Genomic DNA, 14,021 nt, shown 5'->3' on the forward strand with positions numbered 1-14,021 from the left:
GGGCATCCATATTTAAATCAGAGAACTTGACAACATGTTTCAAAGGTGAAGAGAGAAGATAATTTATCCTGCAATTATCACGAGTCATAAAGTCCTAGTATCTTTCTCCAGGAAAAATTAATATTCATGATAATCATTCAGTTGCTAGAGCTCACAGCCTAGCACTGGCCTGCACTAGGGCACAGTGTGAGACTGCACAGGAAAGCACAACGTGATGCTCACGTCCGCAGTGGAGACACAGAAAGGCACAGAACATCAGCTTCCCAGAGTACAAGTGAGGAAGCTATGTCATGGAGGAACGAAGCCACTGGGTTTCCAGACGCACAGGCTGGGTGTCACTCCATCAGCTGAGCACCTGTCTAAGATCAAAATGCCCAGTCTCTGTCCTTAGAAATTGATTTAGTTTAGGTAAGTCCCAGGAATCAATATGTCTACCAAAATTCTATAGTTGCCCTGGCTAATATGGCTTGGTTGAGTGGGGATGTTCTGTGCACTGTTTCTGGTTCAATTCCCGGTCAGGGCACATGCCCAAGTTTTGGGCTCAATTCCTGGTAAGGGGTGTACATGAGGCAGTCAATTAATGTTTCCCTCTCACATCAGTGTTTCTTTCTCTCCCACTCCCTTCCTCTCTCTCTAAAAGTCAATTAAAAAAATCTTTTAAAATATATTCTGCAGTTGATTCTGATGTCTAGCCATGTTTGGAAACTAACAAACACCCACGTTCACCCAGCCCTTTAGTTGCAACTTGCACGTGAACCCACACCTTTGATTCTTAGACCAGAGTTCTTCCGTCCTTATCTGAGAAAATTCGCACTCCATGCCTACCTGCAGAAGGCTGGCAGCTCTGAAGAGCCCTTACAATACTGAATCAATGTGTGAGATGAGGTGGAATAGGAGGACTGGCAGACAAAAGCACCAGTCCTGAAATGCCTGTGCACCTTTATGGTTACAACAGAAATCTTCATCACAACTAAAAGGATCGCAGGCTGTATCTACGGAAACTGCCCTGACCAGATTGTTCTGTCAGCTGGAAAAAATTCTCAGGAGTCTTTTGAAAGTGCCTTCAAGTGCAAAACCCACTGAAGTACGCGCTGGAAAATGGATATGTCTTTCTAGGTGACACTCGAACACTTTGGAATGATTGCACATCTTCCCAGTCCTTCCAAGGCAATCACTTTGCAAATTTAAGGAAGACTTTTTCACCATGTACCATGGAGGCAAGTACCAATAAGAAAATATTGAAAGTGAAATAAGAAAGTAAGAAACTGTCATTTGTACTTAAAATAGCCAAGTCTAACCATGGAAATGTGAAAGTACCAGATTTCACAGTTCGGCTTCAAAAATTGAGATCTTCTGGATTTTTGCCAACCTCGGGTTTTACTAGTCAAAACTCAAACCAAAAAATGAAGACCTGCCAAAATTCCAGCACGTCCCAGTAATATTACGAGCCCAAACAACCAATACTACAGGTTCCTGGTGCAGAAAAAATAAAAAGTTCTTGCAAGGTGTTGTTTCTCTCCTCTTCTTTCCTTCAACCAATATCTGAATGTTTTCAAAGGCCAGGCTCTCTGCCTGTGAGGGACATCATGGTGTCCACAGTGGATGGGACTCCTGCCTCTGGGGCTGTGTGCCTTTCACTGTACAGAAGGAGGAAAACATACTAAAAAGACCAGCAATGATATATAAGTTAAAATCTGAAATCTCCTTTGTTCAACATGTAGGCCCTATCAGTTGATAAAAATTGAAGGCGCTCGTTTATTTAAGATCAATATTCCTTAACTTGGACCTTTCGCAGGTACCTTTAAAAGAGTAATCTCAATAATTGATTAGCTCAAAATCAAGAGAACCTTAATAATGTTCCCAATACATCAATATTCTCCTAAAAGAGGGTACAAAAAAATGACAGGCTGGAGCACAGGAAGGAAAAATTTACAGACACTCTGTGATCGTGATGCCGTCACAATGGAATGACCAAAGGCTGGTCACCAGGAGGATGCATGCTGGTGAGGTGCACACGGGTGTGTAGGGACTGACTCTGGGTCTCACAGCATGGCAGGAGTCAATCTGGGTCCCACCTGTGCGGCAGGTCTGGGCCTCTAGCATATATACGTATATTAGATGCCTGGTGCATGAAATTTGTGCACAGGGGTGGGGAGGGGGTAGCAGGTCCCTCAGCCGGCCTGTGCCCTCTCACAGTCTGGCACCCCTTGGGGGATGTCCACTGCTGGCTTAGGCCTAATCTCCCCGGCACTCAGCCATCCCTCTCACAGTTTGGGCTCTAACAGACTGAGACCGCTCATTCCTTACCACCCACCTGCAGCAGAGGCGGGAGAGGCTCCCATCACTGCTGCTGTACTTGCCAGCCATGAGCCCGGCTTCTGGCTGAGTGGTGTTCCCCCTGTGGGAGCAAACTGACCACCAGGGGGCAGCTCCTGCGTTGAGCGTCTGGCCCCTGGTGGTCAGTGTGCATCATAGCGACCGGTCGTTCTGGTCATTTCACCAGAAAGGTCGCTTGGGCTTTTATTATATAGATGTGTATGCATATATACATATGTGTATGTGTATATATTTCACCATTTTTATTTTGTGTTTTTGTACATCCTGCATACTATAATACTATTCCAGTGGCACATGTACACAATTTATAAAATAAAATAAAAATAGCCAAAACCGGTTCGGCTCAAAGGATAGAGCATCGGCTTGGGGACTGAAGGGTCCCGGGTTCGATTCCGGTCAAGGGCATGTACTTTGGTTGCGGGCATATCCCCAGTAGGGGGTGTGCAAGAGGCAGCTGATCGATGACTCTCACTCATCGATGTTTCTAACTCTATTTCTCTCCCTTCCTCTCTGTACAAAATCAATAAAATATATTTTAAAAAATAAATAAATAAAAATATATTAAGAGAGTTTGCTTGAAAAAAACTCTTCAACTAGGAGTGATGACCAAAAATGTTTAACAAACCTCAGTAATATATGAACAATGTTCTTCCAAGCAATTATTATCATCATATTTTTTTTAAATTTGGTTATTTTCACCACTCCCAAAGAGTTTCTCACTTCTATACACTCCAACTAAGGAGACGGTGCATCTCAGTATTTTCAATCAAGGATATGAGGATGCCATTTCCTCACTTTATGAAACTGCTCTCCATCTCCAAGATGCCACTATGGTGTGACATACTCTTAACACTCTACTCCCTTCAAGAAACTGTCCAAGAGCATCACATGGTTCTAAAGCAGATGGGGTTGGTGTGGCCCACACTCAAGCTTTCTGTCTTCACACCAAGCCCTCCTTCTACTAGACCACACTCTGTTCCATTCACACCCAGCTGCCATGTCTTAAAAGGTTCTGAAAAATGCATCCCCTATGAGTGTGTGTAATTGGCACAGCAAGGCTCACCTAGAGTATTTTAAAAGGGAGAACTTTTTATCCCAAACTTGGACAATCTAATGACTGAAATCAGTCATCAATCTGAAAATAATTGCAAGGATCTCTTCAAAGACAGAAAGCCCTTCTAGACTTACTCAAACAATTGCCTCAAGTATGCTCTGTGGGCCTGTCTGGTCCACATCCTAATAGGTCAGAGAAGACTCGGAAGCCTTACCCTACCATCACTTAGTAATTACTTCATGCCGGCCAAGTGTGCATGCTGTGTGGAAATTGAGACAACAGTACAAACTGTGGTCTCAGGAGCAGTTGAGGGAGGCACTATCAGGTGGAGGAGGCAGCCTGACACATGGGAATGATGGCCTATTGTGGTCACATGTCATCGATGCGTGCCCAGGATCCTGTCCCTCTTCTTTGGCAAAATATTTTGATTTCACTTTGAAGAATCAGCCTGCTCACTTTCAGTTCATGAGGTTAGGATGGTGCTACTAATTCCAGACATAGAGACACACCCAGGCTGGCCAATCACATTGAAGCTCATGCTACAAGATGGTCCAATAAGAGTCAGCTCTATGCCCTTGACTAGAACCACTACGGTAAAACAACTCTCTTTAAACTCAATTTTGGGAAAGTAATAGAATGTAGAAGGTAAATCTGAAATTTCCTGGACCTATCTAGGAAAAGAAAAAGCCAAACCAGATGAAAGAGGGGACAGAGAACTGAGAAAAGGAAGATTGAAAAAGGAGCTGGTGTTTAGATGACAGTGAGCACCTGAATCAAACTATCCTTGAAGACTTGATAAGCCAGAATGCTGGATGTTGATTTACAAGGGCCAATATCCATTTCTGATTAGGCCATTTGATGTGCTCTGGTGTACCACAAATGGCTTTTGTGACATTTTAGAAAATACCAGTAAAGTGGCAGGATACAAAATTAATACCAAGAAATCTATGGCATTAGATTTCTCCAAATCTACTCCAATAACAAATTCACAGAAAGAGAAACTAAAAATACAATCCCATTTACCACTGCAACAACAAAAAAATAAGATACCTAGGAATAAACTTAACTAAGGGGGTAAAAAACTGTACTCGAAAAACTACAGAATGTTGAAAAAAGAGATAAAGGAAGATATAAACATGTGGAAGAATATATTATGTTCATGGATTGGTAGAATCAACATTATTAAAATGTCCATACTACTCAAAAACAACCTGCAGGTTCAATGAAGTCCCAATTAAAATACCAATAGCATATTTCACAGATGTAGAACAAACTCTCCAAAATGTATATGGAATAAAAAAAGACCCAGAATAGCTGCATCAATCCTGAGAAAGAAGACCAAAGTTGTAGGGCTCACAATACCAGATATCAAGCTATATTACAAAGCTATTCTCAAAACTGCCTGGTACTGGCACAGGAACAGACATATAGACCAGTGGAACAGAACAGAGAACCCAGATATTGACCCAAGCTATTATGCTCAATTAATATTGGACGAAGGAGGCAAGAACATACAATGGCATCAAGACAGTCTCTTCAGCCGAAGCCGGTTTGGCTCAGTGGTAGAGCGTCGGTCTGCGGACTGAAGGGTCCCAGGTTTGATTCTGGTCCAGGGCATGTACATTGGTTGTGGGCATATCCCCGGTAGGGGGTGTGCAGGAGGCAGCTGGTCGATGTTTCTCTCTCATCAACGTTTCTAGCTCTCTCTCTCTCCCTTTCTCTCTGTAAAAAATCAATAAAATATATATATATATTTTTAATCTCTTCAATAAATGGTATTTGGAAAATTGGACAGATACATGAACTAGACCACCAATTACACCATACAAAAAATAAACTCAAAATGCATAAAAAGACTTAAAAGTAAGATGGGAAGCTATAAAAATCTTAGAAGAATCCATGGGCAGCAAAATATCAGACATATCTCATAGCAATATCTTTACAAACACATCTCTTAAGACAACGGAAACGAAAGAAAAAAATAAACAAATTGGATTACATCAAAATAAAAAGCTTCTACACTGCAAAAGAAACCATAAACAAACAACAAGAGAACCCACTGCATGGGAGAACATATTTGCCAATGTTATCTCTGATAAGGGTTTAACTCCAAAATTTATAGGTAACTCATACAACTTAACAAAAAGAAGATAAACAATCCAATCAAACAATGGGCAAAGGACCTAAATAGACACTTTTCGAAAGTGGACATACTCAAGAGACATATGAAAACATACTCAAAGTCACTAATCATCCAAGAGATGCAAATCAAAACAACAATGAGGTGCCACCTCCCTCCTGTCAGAATGGCTATAATCAACAAACAAGTGTTGGTGAGGATGCGGAGAAAAAGGAACCCTCGTGCACTGCTGGTAGGAATGCAGACTGGTGCAGCCACTGTGGAAAACAGTATGGAGTTTCTCAAAAAGTTAAAAATGGAACTGCCATTTGACCCAGTGATCCCACTTCTGGGAATATATCCCAAGAAACCAGAAACACCAATCAGAAAAATACATACGTATCCCTATGTTCATAGCGGCACAATTCACCATAGCTAAGATTTGGAAATAGCCTAAGTGCCCATCAGCAGATGAGTGGATTAGAAAACTGTGGTACATCCACACAATGGAATACTATGCTGCTGTGGAAAAAAAAGAACTCTTACCATTCACAACAACATGGATAGGCCTGGAGAGCATTATGCAAAGTGAAATAAACCAGTCGGAGAAAGATAAATATCACATGATCTCACTCATTTGTGGAATATAATGAACAACATAAACTGATGAACAAAAATAGATAGAGACACAGAAGCATCGAGCAGACCGTCAAACCTCAGAGGGAAGTCAAGGGAAGGGGAGCGTGGCAAGAGTTCAACCAAAGGACTTGTATGCATGCATATGAGCATAACCCATGGACACAGACAGTAGGGAAATAAAGGCATGGGCTAGGGATGGAGGCAGATAGAGAGAAGTCAATGGGGGGAGAGGGGAAGGAGACATATGTAATACTTTCAATAATAAAGAATTAAAAAGAAAGAGAGATATACCATTCTTTGAAACTTCTGCCATCACATTCCCTGGAATTTGACTGTAATGGCAGAAGCCCCAGCAGCCATGTTGGACCATGAGGATGAGGCCCCTAAACTTAGTGATGGAGCTGGAATATACCTGGTTATTCATGAAGACAGGAATCACATTTCTATTCTCAGCACCTACAATATCTGGCACATAATAGGCTGACATAAATACATGTTCGATGGGTAAATTTGGTGTATGTACTCTAACAAATATCCCACCTCATAAAGTCAGATAATACTAGAATCTTGGTATTGGAAGACCTTAACTCAAACAATTTGCTTAAATCATCCAGTGACAGAGAAACGTTTTTTCCAAGGAGATCTGAGTACTAGAGACCATATTTTCTTAATTCTAAGACAAACTTTCCCTTTGCATTTTAGACTTTCCAAATAAAACAGATCTTATAATCAATGTATAGATTTAATAGAGTTTCCTCCTCTCTCAAACAGCTGCCTTATAATCAATAGCTGATTCGACATAATAAATACACTTGATAGACAATTCTGTAACATCGGACTCTTCCTGGCCCCTCAATAACTGAACATTTGGTTAATTCAGAATCTGGGCTGGGAGAAACCCATCCATAAAAAGGCAGAGGAAGCCGAAACCGGTTTGGCTCAGTGGATAGATAGAGCATTGGTCTGTGGACTGACGGGTCCCAGGTTCGATTCCGGTCAAGGGAATGTGCACTGGTTGCAGGCACATCCCCATGGTGGGTGTGCAGGAGGCTGCTGGTCAATGTATCTCTCTCATCAATGTTTCTGGCTCTCTATCCTTCTCCTTCCTCTCTGTGAAAAATCAATAAAATATATTAAAAAAAAAAAAAAAAAAAAGGCAGAGGAAGAAATGTCACCTCATTCAGGATCTTGAATGAAAACCCAAAGGACAGACAGGAAGCAGCACAGGCACTGGAGCCCCACACCCAGGCTGACATCCTGGCTCTCCCCCTTCAGTTCTGTGACTTCACCTGCCCACACCTCCATGTTCTCATTTGCAAAACAGGCAGGAAAAAGTACCTGTCATCCAGCGGATATGAGATTCAAATGTGTTAATGAGCTGTGGTCAACACCCCATACAGACAGCCAGTAAAAGCTTGGCTAGGATTTCTTCGCCATGCGTTTTAATTCCTGCACTTGCACCCCCTGAACATCTCAGCATCTCACAACTAGTGAAAACTAAAGTGATTTTCGAGGAAGCCCAAACTCTTAGACTGTTGCTAAGCTGTGCCTTTCTCTCCTGGAGGAAAATACAAAGAAACAATTAACTCACAGTGCCCGCCCTGCCCTCCCTGAAATGACAGGCACAAAGAAGTTAATGGGCAACAGCTCCCTGGACAGGCTGGCAACAGAAGCGCTAAGAATGGCATTCTGCGAGTCCGCAGGGAAGCATGCTCCCACGCAAGTATTTCTGTTCACCGGAAGGAAACTTCAAAGTAATTAAGCAAAAGTAGTTGAAATCAAGATGAACTTGGCACTCAAGGGTTACAGCACGACTGCTCTTATGCTGCATCAGAATGACACGTTTAGCCATTCACAACATCCAGCAATTTAAAATTAATATCTTAAAAATTATTAAGTCATAAAGGACATTCTTATGGAGTATGAATCATAAGGGGTGATTATCATCTCACTATTATCTGCATTACAAAGTAGAAATTTAAACATTTCTAGCATAATACCATTTAAAAGACATAAGTATATACGTGTATACTTTGTTCATAGAAATTACCTATCATTTTAAAGAGATAAGTGATTAAACTGTTTTAATGACATGCAGCAGGGGGAAAAAAATCCATAAAAGTAAACTCCATGCAGCAAAAATAGCACAAGAAATTTGAAATAATGTTAGTAGCTTCTATAAGACCTTTTAAGATATACCTACTGAACATGAACTCTAGCCACACTTAAATTTATGGGAATTTTCTTTCAAGAATCAAATTCTCAAAATCGTTCAGCTACATCTAGTATTTTTCCATTATTCCTGCCGTCTTTGAACACCTTCACAAGCTGCTGAACACAATGCTCTCCTGACTTAAACAGAGCCTCTCTCATGACCAGGGAATGCTCAGTAAATAATTATTAAGCCCAGAGGTGGCTTTTGCATAAGTTGATTTGCCTGAATGCCTATTCACCTATGAATACAGCTCCTAGTATTATTTGCAAATCTTACCACCTAACATTGAAAGTAAATGTTAAAAAAAAAGGTGGGGAGAGGTATCATCCATTTAGTATTTCTCCATTTTAGTACTTTTTTTGAAACTGACTATTTCAGAATTCGTTCTACATGTATATGTCCGGCAGATGATTCTGATGTTTGGATGTTTTGTTTTCCCTCACAAAGAAAACAATCAATATGAAGAAATGCAAAGATGTTTATTAATGCTGTTACCATTAATAAACTGTTACCATTCCAGTCAGGAGTGAAAAAGAAGCAAAAAACCAAGTGTCTGCAGGGGACAGTTCTAGCAAATGTAACTAGTAAGCACACTCTTCTTCCTGAGAAAATCCTTTCCAATTCCTAACGAAGCTGGACTACAGTCTACCTTGTAATTATACACCAAGCCCTGTTCTGAGGTTTTGTTCAAGCAGTCATTTTTAGCATTATTAACTTAACACCAACATTCGATTTAAACATAAAGGCAAAGAGGCTAACATTCCAATTCCCCCCAATTTTGCTGTTCTCCTCGTCATGCCCGCCTAGAGGCACAGTGCAAGCTGAATAAAGCCACAGGAAACAGTTCCAGTGTTTTACTCCCAATAAAACCTTCCCTTTCTCTGGCCTTCCCCTTAAAACAAAAATAACTCCTGCTAAGTGGTCCCTGGATTATTTCCAGAATAAGACTTCACTTACAGATGCAAGCTCTCAAAGGCACAGGGCATGAACATCTGAACTCTCAGCGCCTCCATCTTTTTCCTTTAAGGTGTTCTGCAAGCCCTTGGCGAAGAGTGAAAGTCAAAGTCAGTCCTGGCACTGGCTGTGTCACTAGGGGTGGCTCCTGATAAGGCCCTGGAAACTCCAATCCAAACACAGCTCCTGCTAAAAGGTGCCCGGTGTCTGTCTGTGACAGCAGACCTGTTTAATCCAGTACCTACTGTACCTGCAGGACGAAAGTGCTGCCTCGCACAGCACAGGGCTCTGCAAGGACCCGGGCGGCCAGACCGGCGTGGGCCACTCAGCCCTCCAGAGTGCAGGGACCTCTGAGGCTTGCGGCGCTGGCCATTCTTAGAGAAAGGAGAGATGACTTCACATAGCAAAGGGTTTTTAACACTGAACAGAGTCACAGAATCTAGGAGAGCTCGGGGGCTGCTGTGCCCCTTCTTGGCCAGGGATCTCAGCATCCACTCAGCACACACCACTGGCTGCCCTGCCCCATGAGTAGGCACTTTTGGAACCGGAGCTTGCTCAAGGCACATGCTCCTCTACTGCCAGCAGTCCTTACCCTCACACCCCAAGCCCCCAGGAAGGTGGCCTTGCCCAGTCTTGGGGGAGTCAGAGGCAAGCTGCTTCGCACCGTGGGCACCACCTTTCAGGACACGCACATCTTTAGCCATGAATCGGTGCATTTTTAGACTGTTATGCAATCAAATTCTAAACACACTTGATTATAAGAAAAAACACACAGAGGCACATGTTCTTAAGAGCCACTAAATGCCAACATGAAAACTGCAATGTTATCAAATGTTGATGCTGTTCCTGTGGGCTCGCACAGCAGAGATGCCAGCAGGGATGAAAATAGGGTCTTTCTCCCCACACACAACTCCAAGGTCAGAACAAAGACATCTGGCAGTGACTAGCTGTGACCCTAGGAAGGTTCCCTTACCTCTCTGACTACGAGTTTGTCCAAAGTAACTGGCTGGAAAACAACGCAGTCTCTATAAGTTATAATCAATCTCAAATTCCATACTGTAATGAAATTATCTTCCTAAACTTCCCTTTAATAATAGGAAGCATCCAGCCAGAAGTCTCAAACAAGCTATTTCCAGCTCTTTTTATTCTGTTAATTTTTTTATTCATTCATTCATTCATTCATTCATTCATTCATTGTTTAATATATACTTCTGGATCGCCGACTACGTCAGGCACTGTATAAATTCTTGGGATTCACAGTGCAGTGGGACACATATAAATAATCACACACATATGTAATGACATGTGATGATCACTCCAGGGAGCTGGACAAGCCTCTGAGGCAGGGGTCAGGAAAGGCTTCCCTTAGCAGGCCCTGGGCTGAGTTCCGTGTGGAGGAGTGCCTGAGAAGGGGTAACAGCATGGCAGAAGCCCTGAGGTGAGAAGCTACAATAGAAGGAAGACCCATGTGTCTGACAGGCACAGAGCACGGAGAAGGCGGGCACCCATGACATCAAAGCTGTGCCTGCCCACGCTTGTAGGACCTGGTGGCCAAAAAAGGGGCATTGGTTCTGATCCAAGATGAGCGGGTACAATGCCAGGTTGTAAACAGGGGAGCCATGGGCTCAGATCGGAGTGTTAGAAAGGCCCCTCTGACTGCTGTATGCAAAACCAAAGGGAAAAGGGGCAGACTGGCAACTGCAGGTCCTGGTGGGAGGCAGACAGCTCATGGGAGGAGGGCAGGAGGCAGGAAGGGGTGCACACAGTGAGCAGATTATTATAAAATTAAAGACCAATAAAAAGGAGAGGGGAGGGGGGAGGAAAAGGGGAGAGGAAGAGGGCGAGGAAGAGGAAATGATACAGAATGGTGTTCATTCACATTATTATAAAATTCAAGACCAATAAAAAGGAGAGGGGAGGGGAGAGGAAAAGGGGGGAGGAAGAGGGAGAGGAGAGGAAATGATACAGAATGGTGTTCATTCGCCCTTTACTGAGCACTTCCTCCATGTCAGGTACAGCTGGGTGCTGCCGTGGACACCACTCTCCCCTCACAAGCCTCAGCAACTCGCCTCCTGCCTCTGGCTCGGATGGCAGGAAAATGCAAGACACAGTGCTGGTGTCAACATATCCAGGAAATCCCGTCCTTACAGATCCCAGGACCTTTCAGGAGCAGGTTACTGAGTCTCTGTGCCCGGATTCTTCACCTGAGGAAGGGAACAGCCACCCACCCATTCCGGTTAGAGACAGAGGTGATGGCATGTGCCAGGTGACTTGGCATGGTCTCTGCCACACAGCAAAGCTCACACTTTAAAAGTGGCTCTCACGCTGTGGTGAGGCCTGTTACCCCAGATCACCTTCCCCAGAAACAGAGCAAGGGTGAGACCAGGGAAAATGGAGACACAGGACATTACCATGTCAGGACAGTCAGGGGACTGTTTCTAAAAAGCTGAGCTGGCCTCTCCCCCTTGGGCACTATTTGTGACGGTGCTAAGTTATAAGCTATTGGGTACATTTTAGTACTGAAACCCTGATGCATTACATGCTTACACACAGAAAAGGTCTGTCCCTGCACGGGCTCTCAGGGACCATGAAACCACCAGCAGGAACTCCCCTCCGCCAGGAGGGACCTACGATGGTGCCCAGTGCTCCCTGGCTGTTCACACAGTGACATCGCCTGCTTTTTACCCTGGCAACCGACCCAAGGAAGCTATCCATTGACCATTTATATCATATTTAAATACCATTACTTCTGAGGGGCATAAGTCCCACTTATGGATGGTATTCTGGAAAGATCTTACTGCACCAGTGCTCTACAGGAACCTGCATGGACACAGCAAGGCAATGGCCACCAGTAAATGCACTGAAGCAGGACTTCAGTGTGCACATCTGCCACCACCTACACAATTCTCCCCTGGACTGAGACTGCTTCCCAAGTGGGCACCCCATTACTCTGCAGATGTCCTCTGAGCGGCAGGTGCCACATGGTCTGGTTTCCATTGTATCCCTGACAGTCCATGGTTGGTATTAAAATGAATTACTCTATAATACATAAGCAACTCTCTTTAGTACATTTTCGCCATCCATATGAGTACCTAAATGCATATAAACACACACACACACACACACACACACACACACACACACACACACACTGCTAATATGCTAAGTGTCCCGCCGACCGGTACCTATGACACACACTGACCACCAGGGGGCAGATGCTCAACGCAGGAGCTACCAAGCTGCAGTGACTTGGCAGCAGTGGTGGTTCTTGGATGACGCACCCTGAAACTAGAGAGGGGAGAGCCCGATTCCTCCCCTGGCCGCGAGATTCCACCTTGGGCCGTGGGTGATGTTGTTGCTGGGACACTGTCGCCCTGAATCCAGTTTACTGCACACTTGCATTTGTGTTCCACACCCTGAACAACAGCAACTTGGCAGAGTGCCCTCTCACACTTTGGACCACTAGGAGGATGCCAGAGAGCGGTTTTAGCCCGATCCCCGAAGACCAGGCCCAGGGACCCCACCTGTGGGAGGGACCCCACTCACTCCGCAGATGCCCTTGGAGCCACAGCACCACCTCAGGTGCAGCTGGCAGGGGAGGGACTGTGGGAGGCTAGCTCCAGAGTGTGTCCGGCCCGTCTTGCCCAGCCCTGCCCTGCTGGACACCTTCTAATTAATTTCCTTTCAATGTGCATGAACCTGTGCACTGGGTCACTAGTAAATGTATATTTGTACACACACAAACCCTAATTTAAACACAAACTAAGATATGATAGTAAAGAAAAATAAATATTTTAGAAAACAAACCACTGAATGCAATGTGAAAATATTATCTGTATTATAATGCATTTCAAATCTTAATTATACTTCTCGCCCCAAATTCCAGCAAATCAACTAGAGTCGGCAGAATTTTTACTGGCCCTTTTAAAAGATGACCTTGACTGAAATGGAACCTAAAACTATCAATCATCCTAGAGAGAGCCAACTTTTTCTTTGGATATAAAATTTGGGTCTCAGAATATTTTTGGAGGAAAAACTCAGTCACTATATTAAATGGGTTAGAGAAGAGAGAGAGGCATTACTTGTTATCCTTTTCAAAACTCTACTGGAGAAAAGCAGAAACACTGCTTCATCATAGTCAGAATTCCTCTTATTTTATCTGGGTATCGAACGCTTTACTGCCCAATGCAGTCTTCTGTCTTCTTCTGACAGCCAATGCCCTTCTCAGTGAGCTCACAGCTCGGCAGGGCCTCGAGCAGCCAGCACTGAGGCTTGCCCCGGGCAGCACTGTAAGGACCAGGGACTAGCTCCTCCTCACAGCCAAGGAAGCAGCCCCAGGTGTCACAGGTCTCCACTGCGGTGCCAGCCACTGGCTCCCACACCTGCAGTCCTACAGAAACACCTGGGACCCTTCTCCCCACACCACCCCCTTAAAATTAACTCAAGAACATTTAAAAGCCTAAATGTCAGGGATTTTTCCTGAAACATATAGGAGCATGGTTTGGGGAAAAAAAATTTTTTTTAAGATTTCTTATAAAAGTCTAATGTAAAGTCAGGCCTGGGAACCAGTAATATATAATATCACATATTATAATGCCCTTAATTATATACAATACTAGAGGTCCAGTGCACGAAATTCATGCGTGGGTAGGATCCCTAACCAGCCTTGGCTGGCCTGGGCCTGCGGGCTGGGGGCAGCTCCT

The 14,021-nt window shown here is 43.8% G+C and overlaps 1 protein-coding gene across 9 annotated transcripts in view; it reads right to left on the reverse strand.

Moving 5' to 3' along the window:
* MITF (melanocyte inducing transcription factor) overlaps nt 1–14,021 on the reverse strand; it is a 216,539-nt gene that overhangs the window by 81,142 nt on the left and 121,376 nt on the right. For 2 of the 9 annotated variants that reach the window (XM_036430557.2, XM_036430556.2), the window contains exon 2: nt 9,322–9,405. The exons of the other annotated variants lie outside the window; for them this stretch is intronic. In XM_036430557.2, the coding sequence (XP_036286450.1) occupies nt 9,322–9,377 (56 nt within the window). In that variant the 5' untranslated portion in view covers nt 9,378–9,405. The remainder of the gene's footprint in view (nt 1–9,321; nt 9,406–14,021) is intronic. 9 annotated transcript variants of the gene reach the window in all.

This window comes from Pipistrellus kuhlii, unplaced genomic scaffold, assembly GCF_014108245.1.
Source record: "Pipistrellus kuhlii isolate mPipKuh1 unplaced genomic scaffold, mPipKuh1.p scaffold_m20_p_11, whole genome shotgun sequence".
In the NCBI taxonomy this organism is placed as follows: Eukaryota; Metazoa; Chordata; class Mammalia; order Chiroptera; family Vespertilionidae; genus Pipistrellus; species Pipistrellus kuhlii.